This window comes from Arabidopsis lyrata (genome assembly GCF_000004255.2).
Source record: "Arabidopsis lyrata subsp. lyrata unplaced genomic scaffold ARALYscaffold_1, whole genome shotgun sequence".
Taxonomy (NCBI): domain Eukaryota; kingdom Viridiplantae; phylum Streptophyta; class Magnoliopsida; order Brassicales; family Brassicaceae; genus Arabidopsis; species Arabidopsis lyrata.
This window is the reverse complement of record NW_003302555.1, coordinates 6,638,491-6,659,862: the sequence shown is the minus strand read 5'-3', so window position 1 is coordinate 6,659,862 and position 21,372 is coordinate 6,638,491. Positions and strand designations below refer to the sequence as shown.

The 21,372-nt window shown below is 32.8% G+C and overlaps 4 protein-coding genes across 5 annotated transcripts; 3 read left to right on the top strand and 1 right to left on the bottom strand.

The window, feature by feature from the left end:
* The first annotated feature begins 1,138 nt into the window (after positions 1-1,138).
* Positions 1,139-3,274, top strand: LOC9326187 (protein NUCLEAR FUSION DEFECTIVE 4). The gene is made up of 2 exons (XM_002892833.2): positions 1,139-1,607; positions 1,780-3,274. Exons 1-2 carry the CDS (start codon positions 1,278-1,280, stop codon positions 3,121-3,123), a joined length of 1,674 nt encoding a protein of 557 aa, XP_002892879.1. The 5' UTR covers positions 1,139-1,277; the 3' UTR covers positions 3,124-3,274.
* LOC9328941 lies at positions 3,200-4,198 on the bottom strand. The gene has a single exon (XM_002890078.2). It carries the CDS (start codon positions 4,093-4,095, stop codon positions 3,499-3,501), a length of 597 nt encoding a protein of 198 aa, XP_002890124.1. The 5' UTR covers positions 4,096-4,198; the 3' UTR covers positions 3,200-3,498.
* A 2,038-nt stretch (positions 4,199-6,236) lies between these two features.
* Positions 6,237-6,725, top strand: LOC9328940 (putative defensin-like protein 110). Its single transcript, XM_002892832.2, has 2 exons — positions 6,237-6,405; positions 6,524-6,725. Exons 1-2 carry the CDS (start codon positions 6,309-6,311, stop codon positions 6,676-6,678), a joined length of 252 nt encoding a protein of 83 aa, XP_002892878.1. The 5' UTR covers positions 6,237-6,308; the 3' UTR covers positions 6,679-6,725.
* An 8,529-nt stretch (positions 6,726-15,254) lies between these two features.
* On the top strand, positions 15,255-21,363 carry LOC9326186 (protein TOPLESS). 2 transcript variants are annotated; one of them, XM_021014989.1, is made up of 24 exons: positions 15,255-15,400; positions 15,662-15,696; positions 15,810-15,959; positions 16,081-16,260; positions 16,358-16,471; positions 16,584-16,742; positions 16,840-17,017; positions 17,086-17,209; positions 17,306-17,587; positions 17,680-17,789; positions 17,861-17,930; positions 18,006-18,079; positions 18,162-18,353; positions 18,440-18,802; positions 18,892-19,032; positions 19,108-19,203; positions 19,281-19,427; positions 19,515-19,625; positions 19,710-19,892; positions 19,974-20,102; positions 20,198-20,293; positions 20,384-20,572; positions 20,653-20,819; positions 20,937-21,363. In XM_021014989.1, the coding sequence occupies exons 3-24, from the start codon at positions 15,880-15,882 to the stop codon at positions 21,148-21,150; spliced, it is 3,399 nt and encodes a 1,132-aa protein (XP_020870648.1). In that variant the 5' UTR covers positions 15,255-15,400; positions 15,662-15,696; positions 15,810-15,879; the 3' UTR covers positions 21,151-21,363. The 2 variants fall into 2 exon arrangements, with proteins under 2 accessions (XP_020870648.1, XP_020870647.1); XM_021014988.1 differs by lacking the exon at positions 15,662-15,696.
* Positions 21,364-21,372: the final 9 nt, after the last annotated feature.

Here is a 21,372-nt window from a genome sequence, read left to right as displayed (position 1 = left end):
TGTTATTGGATTAGTGATTTTAAATTCTACAATCAAATCCACTGTTATTGGAAACATTTTAAGTTGTGGATTTGAAATGACTTGAGTGGTTTTTGGTGGGATTTCAGAGAACATTTTAGTTAAAAATTCAAATATCCAAATCCCATGGTTTTAGGTGGGATTTGAGAGAGTTTTGATATCAAATTCCTTAATTCACCAAAATTCACCAAAATCATCTCAAAACTCATTAAAACTCAAATCACTCCAAATTCTTTTTTCAATACACCCCCGTAAAAGACTTGTAAAATTTTTGTATATTAAATCATTTGAAATGAAATCTCTTTGGAGTTTTATGAGTAAATTATTAGAATCAAAATCCAAGATTTTGAAATCCACACAAACAGATTTTTAAAAACAATATAAGAAAGCGAATTTAAAATCTTAAAGAATTGACTTTAACTCCATGATTGAATAATACCCCATATACATGTATTGTGGACACTAACTTTACATTTTTTGTAAATACATCAGCAACACTTGGTAAGTAGGGAATCATTTTACATTCTGGAAATATTACACTTATAGTGTTTTATTGATTGTTATATGTCACATCGTAATTAAGATTTTTTTTCTAAAATACTCCAAAGACTGAAATTAATTGTGATATTATCATGACCTAAAACGCTTTGAAAATATCTCTCTCAACTTCATACCACGCGGATCAGCATACAAATTAATGACTCTTACCAACACATTAATGACTGTATTTAATATTTTGATTTCAAATTGGGGATTTTATTTGATATCTCTGCAAGTCTCTTTCCTCGTTATGAATTCATCTCCCAACTTGATCTTTGCATGTGCATGTGAAAATGTAAAATGTATGTGTACACGTATATATATGGTAAAACCAAGCATCATCTTAAGCTTGGTTTGTTTTTCTTAATAACATCAATTTGAAGTCGGGTAATGAGGTCAAATGCTATAATCTTGGTCATATTACTGGCATTTGATCATATTAAACTTCTAAAAATACTTCATAACTTCTTTTCTTTGTTTACTTTGGAAAAGAAAAAGTTATATTTTATGATAGAAATTAGAAAGTGTAATTGCGTAAACCTCTCGTAAAAAGATTGTACTCCGACCGAAGAGTTTATTTCCTTTTTTTTTTGTATGAAAAGTTTATTTCCTTTTTATCCAGTAAAGGAAAGAACTTTTATTTGACCAAAAAAGAAAAAAGACAGAACTTTATAAAATCCAAGACAGAGCGAGAGAGAAGCATTACAACGGTCTCGAAAATGCCTAAGCAAGTGATTAAATCGGGAAGCCGACCACCGTGGGTTGGTTTATCGGCGGCGGTATGGCTAGAAATCGCCGCCGGAAACGCTTACAACTTCCCATTATACTCTCATGCTCTGAAATCGGTGTTGGGTTACAATCAGCAACAGCTCACGATGCTTGGAGTTGCCAATGATGTCGGAGAGAGCGTCGCTTTGCTTCCTGGTTACGCCTGTAGCAAGCTTCCTCCATGGATGGTCCTCTTTGTCGGTGCTTGTGCTTGCTTCTTTGGCTATGGACTCATTTGGCTTTCCGTTACTCAGACTCTTCCTGGTCTTCCCTTTTGGCTGGTGAGTCAAAAAGTTTTCACCTTTTTCTTTCAGCCCTAATTTGATGCGTCTGTGAATCGTTTGATTTTGTGTTACCTTGTTTAATCGATGTTCTTTTGATGCTTTCAACTACTAAAAGAACACCATTGATATGCAAAAAAAGATGATCTTTTTGTTTCACGGGGAATTGCAGTTGTGGATTGCGCTTATTGTGGCTACTAATAGCAATGCGTGGTTTGGGACAGCAGTTTTAGTGACGAACATGAAGAATTTCCCACTCAGTAGAGGAACTGTTGCCGGAATTCTCAAAGGGTATTCTGCAATTGGTGGAGCCGTTTACACTGTCATATACAATGTGTTTCTTGATCAATCCTCTACGAAATTGCTGATGTTCTTGTCCCTCGGAATCCCTAGTATCTGTTTTGCGATGATGTACTTCATTAGACCATGTGCTCCTGCTTCTGGAGAAGATTCATCTGAGCATGTCCATTTCGTTTTCACTCAATCCATGGCCTGTTTAGCTGCTGTCATTGTTTTAATCATCACTGTGGTTGGCAATTTGATCCCAGTAAGCAGTAGCGTTACATATACACTGGTTGGTTTAGTGATTGTTCTTCTGGTGTCTCCTCTTGCAATTCCTGTCAAGATGACATTATTCCGGAAAAAGTCCGTGAAGAAACCGAACCCTCTTGCCGAATCTGCGGAAGGAGGAGAGAGTAATCCAACCAACCCGTTGCTGAGACCCTCTTCGTCTCTTGGAAGTTTCATTGAGATGGAGGAGAATGATGCTTCAGATATACAGACCCTTTTAGCTGAGGGAGGAGGAGCGGTTCAGAAGAAGAGAGGACCGAGGAGAGGAGAGGATTTTAGAATGAGAGAAGCTTTGGTCAAAGCTGATTTCTGGCTTCTATGGTTTCTTTACTTCCTAGGTGTTGGCTCTGGTGTCACAGTTTTAAACAACTTGGCTCAGGTTGGGATTGCAGTTGGTATTGATAACACAACAGTCCTCTTATGCCTCTTTAGTTTCTTCAACTTTGTTGGCCGGCTTAGCTCAGGTGCTATCTCAGAGCACTTTGTCAAGTCAAGAGCTATGCCGAGAACCGTGTGGATGACATTAGCACAGTTTCTCATGGTACTTGCTTTCATTCTCTACGCTCTCTCTTCAACCGCCACTCTCTATCCGGCAACCGCGCTTCTAGGCACATGCTACGGGTTTCAGTACGCACTCATGGTTCCTACAGCATCTGAGCTCTTTGGACTCGAGCATTTTGGCATCATCTACAGTTTCATGATTCTAGGAAACCCAATTGGTGCAGTTCTCTTATCCGGTTTACTAGCTGGTCGTTTGTATGATGCTGAGGCTATTAAACAAGGAAGCTCGACTTGTTACGGACCAGAGTGTTTCAAGCTGACTTTCGTGATCCTATCTAGCGTCTGTGGGGTTGCAGCGATTCTCGGCGTGATTCTATCTATTAGGATAAGACCGGTTTATCAATCTCTATACGGCTCAAGATTTTACCGGCTACCTCAAGAGTAAGTAAGATCACTAAAGCAGGCTTAATGTCATGGACTCATGGTTATATGTGTAAGCAGACTTTTAATATGTAAAGCGGTAAGTAAAAGCTGTAAAGAAGTATTGACTGGAACAGAGACTTAGGCCAAAAGCAAAGACTGAAGAGACAGACTCATTACACAGACCCACACACACCTGACACCTCCACTCAAATTGTTTTTTCTAATTGTTAACTAACAAAAATTAATTAGCCTAATCACACACTCCAACACACAAAGACAAAAATATCAAGAAACCATGGTGGAAGAACCCTAAAACCTCATCTCTCACCATCAATCTGATATAAAGAAAGAAGAAGAACTTGAATCCAAAACAGAACAGAACTTGGGAGATTTTTCTCTAAGTAGGTTTGAGATTCTGAAACATTGAATCCCATTTGGTATCTTGAGCAGAAAGTTTCTCATCCTTGAAACTGTAATCGAAAACCATGGGACTTGAGAAGCTATCGATTCTACAAGGAGTCCCATTGGTCAACAACAACCTCTCTTGCTTCTCGAATCCGCCATTTCCATTGCTCGGCATCACAGATCTCTTGTTCCTCTTCAGAAATCCACCTCTCCACTTCCCAATCCCGCTGCTGCTAGTCTTCTTCGGCACTAACACCAGAGCTCGAGACGACGACTCCTCTTCTTCACGGCGGATCCAGGCGCGTACGTGGTCGGAGAAACATTTACCGGTATTCTTAATCGCAACCACGATTCTGGAGATGGATCGAGAGGTGAGAGGATGAGAGTTCTTGCGATCTCGACGAGCGAGTTTGAGAATCTCGAGACGGTGTTTGGCGATGGAGATTCCCATGCTTTGGAGAAATTCGTGGTTGAAGTAAGAAATATCTTCGTGTTCGAGCTCGTTCTGAGAGAAGGAAAGACCGTATCCGTGGATGAGAGAAGGTTCAAGGTTTGTTCTCGAGAGCCATGAAAACCACCAATCTTCCATTGAAGAAGGTTTGTGTTTGTGTTTGTGTTTGTGTTTGTGTAGGAGATGATATATATATAGAGGGAAAGTGAGTGGGGGGGGCTTTGTTGACTTTTGTGCAAGTAGCGGGCTTCGTCGTTAAGGTAGTTGAGGCGTAAAGAGGGACTATATTTAATTTAATTAAAGTGCAAATTAAAAGGGTCAAAAGTGAAAACACATACACAAAACAAAATATTGATTTAGTATTAGTGGTGGGTTATTCATTTTCCAAATTTTATTCGAGGAAATGGGGATGTAATTTTACAGATAAAGTAAACCCATGCTTGTGTGAGTAATAAAAGAAAAGATGGGAGTGGTGGGTACGTAACGTAGAGAATATCGAGAAATTGTGTGAGAGTGTGGAGAATGGAGGAGGGTGACCATCAATCACGGTGTGGGGAAAGGAGCGAACCCAGTGGGATCTTACTTTTTTGTTTATGGGTCACTCTTGTATTTTATAACTAAAAAAGTTAGCACGGTAGTATTATGTATAATACCAGTGTTTTGGAATCTACTTTGCTTTCGTTATTTTACAAAATAAACTAAAAATAGCTTGGGAATTAAGACTATCAAGTGAGGGCGATCTTAGAATACACTTTACTATAGAATGATATGCAATTAAACTGCAATGGGAAATTGCAGCCAGAAATTCCTGATCATGTCATTTACTAAAGACTGATACAAAATATATCCTCATCAGCTACTTATTAATAACAACACATTATGCACATTGGTCAGAGATGAAAATGGATAGAATCTTCCAATTTGTTATCTTAGATTTAGTGGGTGATTGGTTGAGCTGTAGCTGTAATTTTTTTGCTGTAGCGTTTTTGATGTATCTGTTGTTGGCTGTAGATGTAGGGTTTTTTCTGTAGGTATTTTAATAGTTAAGCATGATTGGTAAAATTAGTTCAGTATTATAGATTTATAATTTAAGTATATGAATTTTAAAAATTTGTAATATATTACATAAGATAACAGATGAAACATATAATAAATACTCCATCTGTTTGATGTTCTAGCTTTTTAATTTGTTCCACAAAGATTGATTTTCTAGATTTTTGTTTTATTTTTTATTAACTGATATTAATATATCGTAAACTTCAAGGCGCAATGATTAACTGTTCTATATTACTATTGGTTCAAACTTATTAAAAATTGTTTGATATAAAAAAGAATTGACAAATAATTAGACAATGATTGTTTCTTAATATATGTGAAAACTCTAAAACATCAATCTTTAAGGAACAGAGGGAGTAGTAAGTTTCATATATTCAAAATACATTAAACAATTTTTGGTGAAAATATATATTAAAATATAAAAATTTTTAACAATGAAATGAAATATATACATTCATATATAATTAATATAATTTTCTGTCACTTTAGTAAAAGTATTATAAATAGGTTATTTTTTCTTATATTTAAATTATCATGTACACTAGTATACAGTAAAAAAAAAATTAAATATAGGAGAAGAAAAAATGTCTACAGCTCTTAAAGCACACAAAAATATGCTGTAGAAATTTTAAGAGTTACAGCCAAAAAAACAAAAAAAAATTGTTTTGGGCTGTGAGATTTTTTATTGACTAAAGATACATCCCCCAAAGCTTGATTGGTTTAATATTGGAGGTTTAAGTTTTTTTTTAGTTGTACCATAAAGATACAGCCCAACCATTAACACCATTATATTCCATGAAATTTTATTTGTTTCCCTAACTATGTCTAAATAATAAAAGCTATATAACACTATTGTTCATGCCTAATTATAGGATCAAATCTAAATAAATTAAAAATATATATCATACTCAATATATAATAGGATCTAGTCAAAAAAAAAAAAAAAAATAATAATAATAGGATCTAGTCCAATTATTTCATCCGTTATTAGTAACAACAAAACTATGCATATTGGTCAGAGATGAAATTGGAGAAAATCTTCCGATTTATTTTCTTAGATTTATATTCAAGAAAAAGTTATTTGTTTCCCTATTTATGTGTAAAAGAATAAAACTAATACAAATGTTCAAACCTAATTAAGTGAGAAAATACTTTACTTTCTTTTTCTATTGACTTATGGAAATAAATTGAAAGATACCTCTTTACAAATGTTTGTTATATATACAGATGTGTGATGAGCATGAAGTATAGAGAAAATCGTAAACAGAAAATAATAATAAAGAGAATATCATAAAATGGCTATCACTAAAAAGAATTTGATAGCATTTGTTCTCGCCATTCTGCTTGTTATATCTTATGTTCATTGTCGTACAACATCTGATATTGTTTCTGGTACTGGCTGATTGTTATGCTCTTTTTACTATAAACATAGTTTTATCATTTTCATGAATGTATATATATATATATATATATATATATATATATATTGATCTTATATTAATTTAAATAGGTTTTGGAATAAAAGAGGATGATCATGTATGCTTCAATACAAGTCCGTGTTTGCCTGAACAAGGAGGGGAAAAAGGCTGCATTGCGTTTTGTACAAGACAGAAGTTTACAACAGGCCATTGTCTTAATTCCGAATTATGTTGTTGTTACACTTAATAAATTAAATATGCCCTTTATTTGAGTGAAATATATAATACATATAATCTAATAAATCTATATATACATTTTTGGATGACTTTTAGCAAATAAATCCTGGAGTTGGAATGTATTTACGGATGAATGCCATTGGCATTAATTATTTAAATTTAAAAAATATTAATTAAAGATATTACCAACACGATTTCGAGAATCATAAATTCATATCTTCCTTAATTTTCTGAGTCATTAATGTGATAATCTTTAGGAAATATTTCTCTGTAAAAAAAAAAATCCACATTAATGAAGGCATTAAAATCGACACTAACAATTAAATTATTTAGATATTCAATTATTTTAAGATTCTTATATCTTATTTGATATATTTTTTTTATATCTCATTCTTTAATTAATGCGTTTAGAATTTATTGGTTGTTACCTATTTTTTGGTGAAATTTATTGGTTGTTACTTAATAAGTAATTATGGTGCGTTTATTTTAGTTAATATCTAATTTAAAGGATTTGTTTTCTTTTATTATTAATAAACGAATAACATGTATAGAAATAAAAGATTTTTCTTGCGACTCCATAATAAAAATATTAAACTCTTATTTTCTACATTTCTTACACATAATATCCTCTTATTCAATAACAAAAAATATATATTGCATATTTTTAAAAATATTTATAATATTTAAATTATATAAAAAGTTTGTAATATTAATATTATTTCAACTCTATACAAATTTAATTTATATGTATATATATCTTATGGGAACCATTTAAAAGAAATTTTTAAATTGACTTGAATTATATAGCTTTTAAATAAAAGTATTATTAAAAAGAAAAATAACTAAATGATGTTTAATTTCACAGGACGGGTAATATGATGGGACGGGTTTGGGTTGATATTTATAAAAGATAGTATACCACGGGTGAAATCCTAAAATTAACAATCAAAATAATCTATCAAACAAATTACATTTTGATTTTTTTAAGAAAATATAGCCCCGCGGTGTACCGCGGGTTAAAATCTAGTCTATATATACATTTTTGGAGACATTTATAAAATAAATCCTAGAGTTCCAACTTATTTACGATTAAATGCCATTATATTAATTATTTAGATTTTCAAAATTAAATCAAAGATATTAACATAAAAAAATTGTTTCGAAAAAATCTTAACCTAATATATTAAGCATAACTAATCCTTACCACAATTACATCCATATTCAATTCGATTTCCTTAAAGGATCTCAACAATCTCTACATTTAATCGTGGCCATTCAATTTTTATTCCGGTTTTTAATCTTAAATCTTGACCGTCGGTCATACGCAATTAATTCAGAAATCATTATATAGAATTAATTATTATTAACTAAAATTTAAATATATATATATATATAAATCAAACTTTTAAATTGACTCGAATTATATGTCTATTAAATAAAATATTATTAAAAATAACAAAATGATGTTTAATTCCATGGGACGGAGTTCTATAGTGGGACGGGTTTGGATCGATATTACGGGACGATATTAATAGCACTGATGAAATTTTAAAATTAACAATCAAAATACAATTATACAATCTTAAACACTTAACAAAATAAACAATATTAGAAAATAGAATTTCAAATTTATTTTTTTAGATAAAAAAAGGGAGACTCACAAAAATGCCCCTTTTTCAATACCCCTTTTCAAAAATGCTCCATTTGGCTGTCTATTTTTAAAAATACCCTTTTTTATGTACAAAATGACTAAATTACCCTTCTTTTAATAAAAGATATCACAAATATATAAGGAAATATACCAAAATTAAGTCCACAAAATACAAAATATTTTTTGGCGGGAAAAGTGATCCCGTAATTTTTCCCGCCAAAACACTTGTAAAAACTTTAAAATACCTTGTAAAATTTTCCCGTAAAATTTTTTTCCGCCAAAAAACTTTCCCGCTAAAAAAAAATTTTTGCGGGAAAAGTGATTCCACAATTTTTTTGGCGTTAAATTTTTGGCAGAAAAAATTTTGGCGGAAAAAATTTACAAGGTTTTTTATAGGGTATTTATAAGGTTTTACAATGTATTTTAAAAGATTTTACAACGTATTTATAAGGTATTTATAAGATATTATAAGATTTTACAAGCTATTTTATAAGGTTTTACAAGTTATAAGGTTTTACAAGTTTTTTTATAAGGTTTTACAAGTTATAAATACCTTATAAAACCTTATAAGTACCTTGTAAAACCTTTTAAAATACATTGTAAAACCTTACAAAACACTTGTAAATACTCCGTAAAACCTTTAAAATACCTTGTAAATTTTTTCTGCCAAAAAAATTGTGGAATCACTTTTTCCGCAAAAAAAAATTTTTGGCGGGAAAAATTTTTATGGAAAAATTTTACAAGGTATTTTAAAGGTTTTTACAAGTGTTTTGGCGGGAAAATTGTGAGAAACAATTATCTTTATTAAAAAAAAATTTATCTTTATTTATTTATTTTTTGACAGAGATTTAAGGAAATAAATGTGAAGATTCTTCTATATACATATTTGACCATAAAATACGCCTTCTAAAATGTGTGTTCGTGTTATATGTATATTTTCATCACCAATTCTCATGATATGAGTCAAACACATAGTAACGAAATATTGGTAGTATAACAAAAGGTTGATGTCTCGTAATGCGATCGATATATTGCCATATAACCGGGATATGAGAAAACGAAGAATTTGAACCAAAAAGAAAGAAAAAAAAAAAAGCAAAGAAAACGAAGAATATGGAAAATGGCAAAGCAATTAAACCTTTATGTGAACGTGTAAGAGAAGGGGACACATACATTAATGGAAAGTGACCTATCCCTAAAACTAATAAATAATGCCTTAATAAAAGACCACTTTCTTGACGATTAAATAACAATTTCTAATACTAGTAAAAACTATATGTTTGATTGTTTGTTGTTGCTAAATGAAAAATTTCAATAGCTGAGTTCAATATAAGAGAATCTAGACAAATGAAAAGAGATCTGAAGTGGGATTTATCATTCAATTGAGGGATTATCGCACAGTTACCGGTATAGAGAAGAGGCAGATGTGTAGTACTAGAACCAGTACTTATTAAATCGTGAATGATTAATAAATAACGTTTCGTTTTCATTAAATGTGACAATAATAATCAGAAAACAAAAATAAAAAGGAAGTTAGGGCTGAGGTTGATCAGAGCGTCACTGATCTCGTGATAGTGAGACTTTTGGACAGATACGCCGGATGGGACCCACGTGCTTTGCTTTTGGCCGGATAGCTTTCTTTGTTTATTAACAAAAAAAAAAAGATGCAACCACCATCCCTCAATCAATGCTCAATTCTCCTTTTATTTTTATTATGCTATAGTTTTGCACTAATAAGTCAGATTTTTTTCTCTCTATTAATTACATTAATAATTTGTGAACTATTTTTAATTTACCAGTATAAGATATGAGTTAAAATACATACTAAACTCGGAAACTTGTAAAATAAATAGATTTTTTTGTATTTCCAAAATCTGTAATGATTAAATAAAAAATTAAGAGTGTATATTTGTATTTGATGGGATTTTTATTCTAACTGTGATCTATATGACAAAATCTATATCATTCTAACTTAATCATTAGACTATAATCATTTGGTTTATAATGTATTTGTGTTGCTCATAATAATTGTTTTTAATATATATATTATTTAATTAATGCTTTTAACACGTACATATTTGCTTTCTAACTTATTTTTAACAAGTATCGAGTTTCTTAAATATATATATGTAATATATTGTTAACACGTATCCATTTTCTTAAAAAACAATAAACTATTTTTAACATTTAAAGAGATACTAGATCATGACCCGCACATACCCGCACATACCCGCACATACCCGCACATACGTGCGGGTTTTCATATTTTAAAAAATTTCTAACAAATTTTAATAGAAATTTTTATAGAGATTTTAAAAATATAAAATATTTGTTGTGTTAGTGAACTTCGTAATAGTATAAATATTATAAAGTTAGAGTAATGAACAAAATTCAGTTGCGTTAATAAATAATTATATTTTAAGATCCGGACTAATTTAGTTGCAAAAGTTAAGTGGTGTTACATTTTTATTTTCTTAACTAATCAAAATAGTTCTAACAGTTTGATTACATATGTTAAATAGGATATGAATTCGGTTTTAGTTTGGGTTATTTCATGTATATAAGCTAGGCGTAACTATTTTGGAACATGAAAATATCTCGTCCGGTATCTGTTATAAATTCTTTGTCCCATAATCTGTCACGTATACATAAAATAAAAATATTATGGTCCCATATCTGTCATAAATAGAGTATGTGTAACTGAAAACGTATGTACAGGGTTACGTACTTACGTGTGTAAACAAATTTATTTTATATAGTTCTCATAACCCGAACTCATGCCAGTTAGGTATTTAGTTTGATTTTTAATATATGTTCCCCTTCCATCTCGTCTCGTAATTTCTATTTCTATTTTATTCCATTAAAATCATATTCCAAATTCTTGTTTTCTTACTTTTAAATACCATACAATATTACAATATATATTGTGAGTTTTGGGGATTAATATGTATACTTTTAAAGTTATAAATATATTTAAACAAATTTATTAATGTTTCTAGCTAAATTTTGCATATTTTTCTTTTCATTGTTTAATCATAATTAATTCGATTTTGGAACTAAAATTAAAATTTGAGATACATCTATAAAAGGGATATGCTATTGCTGCATAATTTATTTTGAATGCAAAATATATAATTAGTTCACATTATTTCAAAAACTGTGTGCAATGTATTATGGATTTGTTTTAAGGAAGATCCTGTTGAGAAGAAAAAAAACACAAAATATTTCGAAATTAGGTGGTACAATCTTTTGTTTAGATATTCCGAAACTTTCTCTAAACGAAGGCCATAACGATAATTACTTATCATTATTTGAGTTTATTTCATAGGGGATATAAATATTTGTTAATATCTAATATCATTTTTTTAGAAATTGTGAAATAAAATTTTGTTTTATATTTCAAAACTTGTGAAAATATTATAACAAAACTGAGTCATAAATATTTGTATTTAATTTTTTTACGAAATTTTAAATTCAATTTTAAAATCTTCCATTGAAAAAATTTTTAAACGATAGTGTTTTTTATTTTGAATTAAAATGGTATTATTTTTCTTTTTATTTTTGATATAGAATAATTTATTAGGATTGATTTAGATAAAATTTTAGTTGGATATCAAATCTTATTTTTTCAATTCTCAGTGGTTAACAATTTTCTAGAAATTTTTTTTTAATTTCCGTCCATAATTAATATGAGAGAAGGTGGGTTTAATTTATTAGAAACTAATAATTACTTTAAAGAATTTTACTATTTTTTATTTAAAAAAAAAACAATTGCATTTTTGTAATACTTTACACTTTATAAGGTTATTTATGTTTGAGTACTTTCCAATTAATAGTATAGATAAAATATTTCTAACATTTCAAATATAATACATATACATTTAAAGATATATAATATATTTTTAACACGTACCCAGTTTTAAAAAACTTTTATTAGTTTTTATCTCTCTTCTAAAAATCCCAGCCTACCCCGATTAATCCCTGCTTAATCGCTAGACCCACCCGGCTCTCTCTGCCTCGATTGCAAGTATAAAATATTTTTTTTTTGTTATTCAAACATTTGAATTGGAAGTTTGTGATATTTTACAATAATTTATGTTCAAATTTTAATAAAAATCATAAAAATTTGCCTTAAAATATATTTTTATGCATTTACTATAATTTTGAAAACAATATTAGATTAATATATTTTTAAAATATTAAAATAATCCTAAAACTAATCTCCGATTAATCCCTGATTTTAATCCAATTTTCCGATTAATTGCTAGGCCCATACTAAACGCCCGACTAACGTCTAGCAATTTTTCAAACAAGGGTTTTTATGGTTTCAACTTTCAAACGCTTCCTTTCATTAGTTTATCCAACATACGTAAGTTATGATATTACACTTTAGCAAAAAATAAAATAAAGAGGTTATATATTATGCTTTGCTCGTTTTAAAGAAATTCGTTACTTGTAGTATATCGTTTTTTATTATGTTATGACCTCGCGATTCGGGATTGTTAGAGCATGTTTACTCATGAACCAAAATGAGTATTATTAACAGTTTTTTATTATTGTTTCATGAGTTGAAACTCAAAATGAGTATCAATAGATTCACCCCAATGATACTTTTCATCCAAATATCAATCCAAAATATTTTTTTTTATTATTATTCATGGGATGATACCCACAAAAGAATCATGAGTAAACATGCTCTTAGTAGTAGTAGACTACTCGTAGTGGACACCTAAAAAAAAACTAAAAATAGATATACACACACGCTAAATGAAATAAATTGTAAATCACAATTACAGTATATATGTTTGTACTTGAAAATGTTATCGCTTTACGTGTGGTGATGGTGAGACAACAGTGTTTATGTTTGGACGGGATAGATGTCAAATTACTCTCAAACGTGCGACTCTAAATTACACAACTCTCATTTATTGCCCATCCTCCATCGATATCTCCCTCCCCCTAATATTTTAACAATTTCATTTATAGCTTCAACAATACACATTCGGTTTCTTTTAAATTAAGGGATTATTGTCTAAAATGCCATTTTTTAGGAAAAACTTACGAAAATGCCATTTTTTGAATAGTTTACGGATTTTGCCCTTTTTTAACACTTAAAAATGTACGTATTTTGTGATTTTTTTTGCAAAAATACGTACTTTATACCAAATACTAAACCCTAAGAACAAATGGAACCGACTAAACCCAAACATAACGAGTGAAACGCATGTTAAATCATATTTTTGGAACCTAAAAAAGGACAAAATCTACAAACTATTCAAAAAATGGCAAAATCCACAAATGCCACTATAAAAAAGGGCAAAATCCGTAATTAATTCTTAAATTAATCCTTGTGTTATTATTTCTTCCAAGCTATCTAATCATGTACTCTTTCTGTTTTACTCCCTCTGTTTCACAAAAAATATTATTTTAAAGTTTTATTTTTGTTTCACAAAGAGTATGTAAAATTTTGAGTAAAAATTCAATTTTAACCTTATTTCATTAATATATTAATAAGAGAGATAATTTTGTTTAGTGTATTAATAAAAGGTATAATAGAAATTTTAATAGTTTTCTTAATATGTGTGTAAAAGTGTAAAATAACAGTCTTTGTGAAACAGAGGGAGTAAAATATAAGATGTTTTAGCTAAAATCACAAATTTTAAGATTTTTTTTTTTGTTTTTAACAACTAGTATTTAATATTTAGTTCAATAAAATTTAACCAATAATATAAAACAGTGCAGAATACAAATGAAATAATATATAAAATGTATTTAAAAGTTACATAAAAAATAGTAAACATCTTATATTTTGAAAAAAAAAAAATATTTAGAACATCATATATTTTAAAACAAAAGGAATACTTCCTTCTTCTACCATTATTTAAACAGAAAGAATCCAGCTAATTCCGATCTACCTACTCCTCGTAGTAATATATAAACAAACAAAACTGAAACTATGTGTAAGTTTTAAAAATGTGTGTAAAATTTTCACGAACATCTTAACAATAATAGTCAATGCAAGTGGTTCTTGTGTATACAAAGAATTAATAGGAACTACTCTCCACATCATTACGTTTACATTTTTCACAAATGTGCACAACCAAATAACCAATCATGCACTAAATTAACCCGTATTGAAAAAGTTAAAAAGAATAATATTATCAAAAATAATGATAATGTTCAGCAACATGTTGGACCAAGAATCTTCGCATGTAAACCAAAAAAAAAAAAAATGTTGGACCAAGAAATGTTCAAACAATACTATAATATTGGAATATTAGTATTAGTTTTCTTCTTCTTTTTTATACGATGAAGTGAACCTAAGCCATATCGTCTCTCGCGTGTAAATCGCGATAAATAACCGAGTTATAAATTATACTATTTCGTATCTCGCCGAGAAAAAAGACGACGTAGCATCTTTACGAGTTGAACATTTCTCCATCACGTGATGTTCGATGAGTGAACGCATTTCAAGAGCAATTGGCTCTTAATGTCATATCCGTAAATATTAGTTAAACTTGAGGGCAATGACTCAATATAAAAAGCTTTGTCGTGCCACGAGGGATCTGGAGACAAGTCTGACACATTGAATGAAACTCTAACCGTTAGATCTCCGTCCTCCGCGCCATCTTACGAAATTGACGGTTTCCAGATAAGTGTAAAACCCATCGCGATGCAGAGGATCATACCTCCGTGGAGTACAGCTGGCAACTAATATTCCGAGCCGATAACGTCGAGAAATGTAGCCGATCAAGTCGTAGTGATAAGCTAGTCTACTTATCACTCCTGCTTATTTCAGTTAGCTTTTCTTAGAGTGATAGCTTACTCTACTTATGAGCATCCAATTATCTGTCACCTTCTCTTATTAAAATCTCCATTTCTGCAAGTTTTAATGTCCGTATATATATCTCGAAGAGAGAGAAAATCCCTTTCTCTAGATAGAGAGAGAGAGAAGAAGAAGCTTTTTTATTTTCTTTCTTTCAAGTTTCCTTTTTTCGATAGAGAGAAAAAGAGTCCAAAAATCAATCCATCACCTATTTCGTCTCTGTGGTCTTCATCGATCTCTCTTTCTTCTTTCATGGTAAGTAAGCTTCACGCTTCTTTCTTCTTACCTTTGCCTCTGTTAATGGATTCTAGCTGTTTCGAGTTTTATTATTTTTTCAGATTTTTATTTTTATCTTTTTGCCCTAACTTTTTCTGGGTTTTGCTTTTTTTTCCTTCACCCTTTCTGATAATTATTTTGCTTTTTTTTTCATGTAGTAAAAAAGATTCTCTTTTAAAGCTTTTTAATTCCCATCTCCCAATTCCTAAATTTCCTTTTTTTTTTTTCCGTTATCTGCAGAGATGCGAAGTTTCTGGATATTTTTTCAGATATAGGTTCAAGTTTTAGTTTTTAAGTATTCATTTCTAAGTTCTGTTTTCGTGTTTTTTAATTTCCATAATCTCGAAACTCAGATTTGAGCTCATTTCGGCCATTATTTATATTGCAGATCTGGTGATAGTTTTGGTAGGTGTTGTGAATCTGACTTGAAAAAGTCTTTAAGGAAGTGAGAAAAAAACATGTCTTCTCTTAGTAGAGAGCTCGTTTTCTTGATCTTACAGTTTCTTGATGAAGAGAAGTTTAAAGAGACTGTTCACAAGTAAGTCTTTTGCTCTGTAGATTTCTTTGGATCTAATTTATATTATTTATAGCTCTTACAGTTACGAAATGACCTGTTAGCTCTTGTGTTGGTACTTAATGCATTGCTTTGTCATGTTCAGGCTTGAACAAGAATCTGGGTTTTTCTTCAATATGAAGTATTTTGAGGATGAGGTGCACAATGGTAATTGGGATGAGGTTGAGAAGTATCTCTCTGGTTTCACTAAAGTAGATGATAATCGATACTCTATGAAGATTTTCTTCGAGATAAGAAAGCAGAAGTATCTCGAGGCTTTGGATAAGTAAGTAATGCTTGGGGATTTGTTTTTAATTTTTCAGTGAAATAGCGAAAGAAAAAGAGTCTGATTTGTGATTGACCTTGGTGTTTTTTTTTGCTAGGCATGATCGTCCCAAGGCTGTGGATATACTAGTGAAGGATTTGAAAGTGTTTTCAACTTTTAATGAGGAGCTTTTCAAGGAAATAACGCAGCTCTTGACATTGGAGAACTTCCGGTAAAAAGTCATATTGGATTAATGTAGTCTAAAGCCTTTTTATTTTCTTAGCCGTAGTTCAAAAGAAAGATGATGCAGAGTATTAAGTGTTTTGAGTTTGATCAACTTTTAGGGAGAATGAACAGCTGTCCAAGTATGGGGACACCAAGTCTGCAAGAGCTATCATGTTGGTGGAACTCAAAAAGCTGATTGAGGCGAATCCGTTGTTCCGTGATAAATTGCAGTTCCCTACTCTTAGAAATTCAAGGCTGAGGACTTTGATCAACCAGAGGTTTATTGCTTTGTCCCTAAATCTTTTTGTCTTATTTACTTCAAGTTGTTGGTATATTATTAACTCATTCAACCTTTTGTTACTGAATAACTCGCAGCTTAAATTGGCAGCATCAGCTTTGTAAAAATCCAAGGCCAAATCCAGATATAAAGACTCTTTTTGTGGATCACTCTTGTGGTCCTCCAAATGGCGCACGGGCTCCATCGCCTGTGAACAATCCTCTGCTTGGAGGAATACCAAAGGCTGGAGGATTTCCTCCTTTAGGCGCACACGGGGTAATTTAGTTTCTATCATTTGTATTTATGTTTTCATGAGGCCAAGTGTTTGACTGTCATGTCTCCAGCCATTTCAACCAACGGCGTCACCCGTTCCAACGCCTCTTGCTGGTTGGATGTCTAGTCCATCCTCTGTCCCACATCCAGCTGTCTCAGCAGGAGCCATTGCACTTGGTGGTCCATCAATCCCAGGTACTACTGGCTTATCAAATGTGTGTTTTTTCAGACACACTTTGTGTGATCTATGTAATGTGCTTACAATGGAACTCCTTTCCTATTTTGATATAGCTGCATTGAAGCACCCGAGAACTCCTCCAACTAATGCTGCTTTAGACTACCCGTCAGCAGATTCTGAACATGTCTCAAAAAGAACAAGGCCAATGGGAATCTCTGACGAGGTGAATCTAGGCGTGAACATGTTACCGATGTCATTTTCAGGGCAGGCCCATGGTCATACTCCGGCTTTTAAAGCACCTGATGACTTGCCCAAGACAGTTGCGCGAACTTTGAGTCAGGGCTCATCTCCCATGAGCATGGATTTCCATCCAATTAAACAGACTCTGCTTCTAGGTCTGTTTCTTGCTCTCTGTATGTGCTTCTGTGTAATAATAATAATAATAATCATCAGCAATTTTCTAAATTCGATTGAATTGTTGTACCAGTTGGTACAAATGTAGGTGATATCGGGCTGTGGGAAGTTGGTTCTCGCGAAAGATTAGTACAGAAGACCTTCAAAGTCTGGGATTTGAGTAAATGTTCAATGCCCTTGCAGGTGCATAGCAACAACTAACAATTTTTATATATGTTATGAATCTGCAGTGACTGAATTAGTTGTATCTTCAGGCTGCTCTGGTGAAAGAACCTGTCGTTTCTGTCAACCGTGTGATATGGAGCCCTGACGGTTCCTTGTTTGGTAAAGAACTCGCCTTTAAATGCATATCTGCACATGAACGCAACTTTATAAGTCACCAAATGTTCTGAATTGCAGGAGTTGCTTACTCGAGACATATTGTACAACTATATTCTTATCACGGAGGTGAAGACATGAGGCAACACCTTGAGGTCTCATAACATTCACAAGCCTCTCTTTTTGACAATCTTCTTTTCCCTTGGGGATTTTCTTGTAATATTGTGACTATTTCAGATTGATGCTCATGTTGGTGGTGTGAATGATATTTCCTTCTCGACTCCAAACAAGCAACTATGTGTAATAACTTGTGGTGATGACAAAACCATCAAGGTTTGGGACGCTGCAACAGGTGTCAAAAGGCATACTTTTGAAGGCCATGAAGCTCCTGTTTATTCTGTTTGTCCTCATTACAAGGAAAACATTCAGGTAAGCTTAGCTGACACCATTAATCTCCCTCCCTTCTATTATATGTTTCATTTTTTTTGATCTGTTGTATTTTTCCTGTCTTCAAGTTCATATTTTCAACAGCTCTTGATGGGAAAATTAAGGCTTGGTTGTATGATAATATGGGTTCCCGAGTTGACTATGATGCACCTGGTCGCTGGTGTACTACAATGGCTTATAGTGCCGATGGTACTAGGCTATTCTCTTGTGGGACGAGTAAAGATGGAGAGTCTTTCATTGTTGAGTGGAATGAAAGCGAAGGAGCTGTTAAAAGAACTTATCAAGGATTCCACAAGCGTTCTCTAGGTGTTGTGCAGTTTGATACAACGAAAAACCGTTATCTAGCTGCGGGTGATGATTTCTCCATCAAGTTCTGGGATATGGACACTGTACAGCTTTTAACTGCCATTGATGGCGATGGAGGCCTCCAGGTACATAAACAAAAAAGCCTAATTAGAAAAGTTTTCAGATATTCTTTTGGAGTTTCTTCTTAAGTTGCGCTTCTAATATATTAAACTAGGCAAGCCCGCGTATCCGGTTTAACAAGGAAGGCTCTCTCTTGGCCGTGTCTGGAAACGAGAATGTGATCAAGATTATGGCCAACTCAGATGGTCTAAGGCTATTGCACACTTTTGAGAACATATCATCTGAATCCTCCAAGGTAAATCTAAGCTAAGCTTTAAATTACTTACGCCCAATTGAAAGATTTTGTCAACACTTCATTCTACATTTGCAGCCTGCAATAAACAGCATTGCAGCGGCAGCGGCAGCTGCTGCAACGAGTGCTGGTCACGCAGATCGATCAGCCAATGTAGTTTCCATCCAAGGAATGGTAATAAATACCATTATTTTTTGTTCTCTCACTCATTTTATTTTATCTTTCTATCATTCATCACTTGCCTTTTATAGAATGGAGATTCGCGGAATATGGTGGATGTGAAGCCAGTGATTACTGAAGAATCAAATGATAAGTCTAAGATATGGAAGCTTACTGAAGTCAGCGAGCCTTCTCAATGCAGGTCACTGAGACTCCCTGAGAATCTGAGAGTCGCCAAGGTATATAAAATATACATTTTCTGAGCTATGTATAGGCTATATATATCGCTGTTTTTTTCTGACAATAGAGCCGTTGCCTTTTGGCAGATATCAAGATTGATTTTCACGAATTCGGGAAACGCAATTTTGGCTTTGGCATCAAACGCCATTCATCTTCTATGGAAATGGCAGCGGAATGAGCGCAACGCAACTGGAAAGGTGAAATTGACTCTCTTTCTTGGTCAAATAATGATGAGTTTCACTGATCTTTACATCTCGACTTTCCGTGATTCATTCGTGTAGGCGACAGCTTCTTTACCGCCTCAGCAGTGGCAACCAGCTAGTGGGATCCTCATGACTAACGACGTTGCTGAAACCAATACTACCGAGGAAGCTGTACCTTGTTTTGCTTTATCCAAGAATGATTCATATGTAATGTCAGCCTCCGGAGGAAAGATCTCCTTATTTAACATGATGACGTTTAAGGTAATGCGGACATACAGATGCTTACCATTTGATGTTCAGTGTATGCAATTTGACTGACTGTTCTAGGCTTATAATTTGCAGACAATGGCGACTTTCATGCCCCCACCGCCGGCTGCAACTTTTCTTGCTTTTCATCCTCAAGACAACAATATCATCGCTATCGGAATGGATGATAGCACGATTCAGATTTATAACGTCCGTGTTGATGAGGTAATGCATCGAAAACTCCAGAGAAGAATGTAGAAAAGAAGATGAAGTGTTCTGTTTGTTAATAGGGCCATCATGTTCCTTGTTTGCTCCTGCAGGTGAAGAGTAAACTTAAAGGTCATTCAAAGAGAATAACTGGTCTTGCCTTCTCCAACGTATTAAACGTGTTGGTTTCGTCTGGAGCAGATGCACAGGTTCCCGCCTTAGACCATCTTGGTTTTTTTTTTTTTTTTTGAGAATCAATGAAGAGAAGATCAATAGTCTTTTAAATGTTTTTGTTGCAGCTCTGTGTTTGGAACACAGATGGATGGGAAAAGCAGAGAAGCAAGGTTTTGCCACTTCCACAGGGAAGACCAAACAGTGCCCCTTCAGATACGCGTGTTCAGTTCCATCAAGATCAAGCTCACTTCCTCGTTGTGCACGAGACGCAGCTCGCTATATACGAAACGACCAAGCTCGAATGCATGAAACAGGTATTTTATTTCTAGTCCGTTCTCTCTAAGGTCTGCAATTTATTGCATTTGAAAGATGATTAATGAATTCATTGTTTCAGTGGGCTGTACGAGAATCATTAGCTCCAATCACTCATGCCACATTCTCATGCGATAGCCAATTGGTCTACGCGAGTTTTATGGATGCAACAGTTTGTGTATTTAGCTCTGCAAATCTAAGATTGCGTTGCCGGGTCAACCCTTCTGCGTATCTACCAGCTAGCCTCAGGTAAACAGGAATCTTGAATTTTTCAAAAGGAATCTTTAAATTTCGGAAAGAATGTTTCAATACATCAATTGGTTAGTGGTTTACACGTCATAAAGCTCCTCTTATTCACTTGTGCAGCAATTCAAACGTACATCCACTAGTGATTGCGGCACATCCGCAAGAACCAAACATGTTTGCAGTTGGTCTCTCAGACGGGGGAGTGCACATATTCGAACCGCTCGAGTCTGAAAGTAAATGGGGAGTCGCTCCACCTGCTGAGAACGGGTCGGCTAGCGGGGCAGCCACTGCACCTTCCGTTGGAGCCTCTGCATCTGATCAGCCTCAGAGATAATCTGAGCCGAGAGTCACCTACCTCTCTGATTCCCTTTCTTCTTTTTAAAAGTCTTTCTTTTTATTTTATTTTTTTGGTAGAAAGATTTATGACCCAAAGATTCTAACATTTAGATGTAACATATTATTCACAGTAATTCAGTAGTAAAGTTGGATAAAAACAGTGACTGATGTTGTTTCTCTCTCTTTCCTTTTCTGAGATTTTACCTTCACATAGATTTTC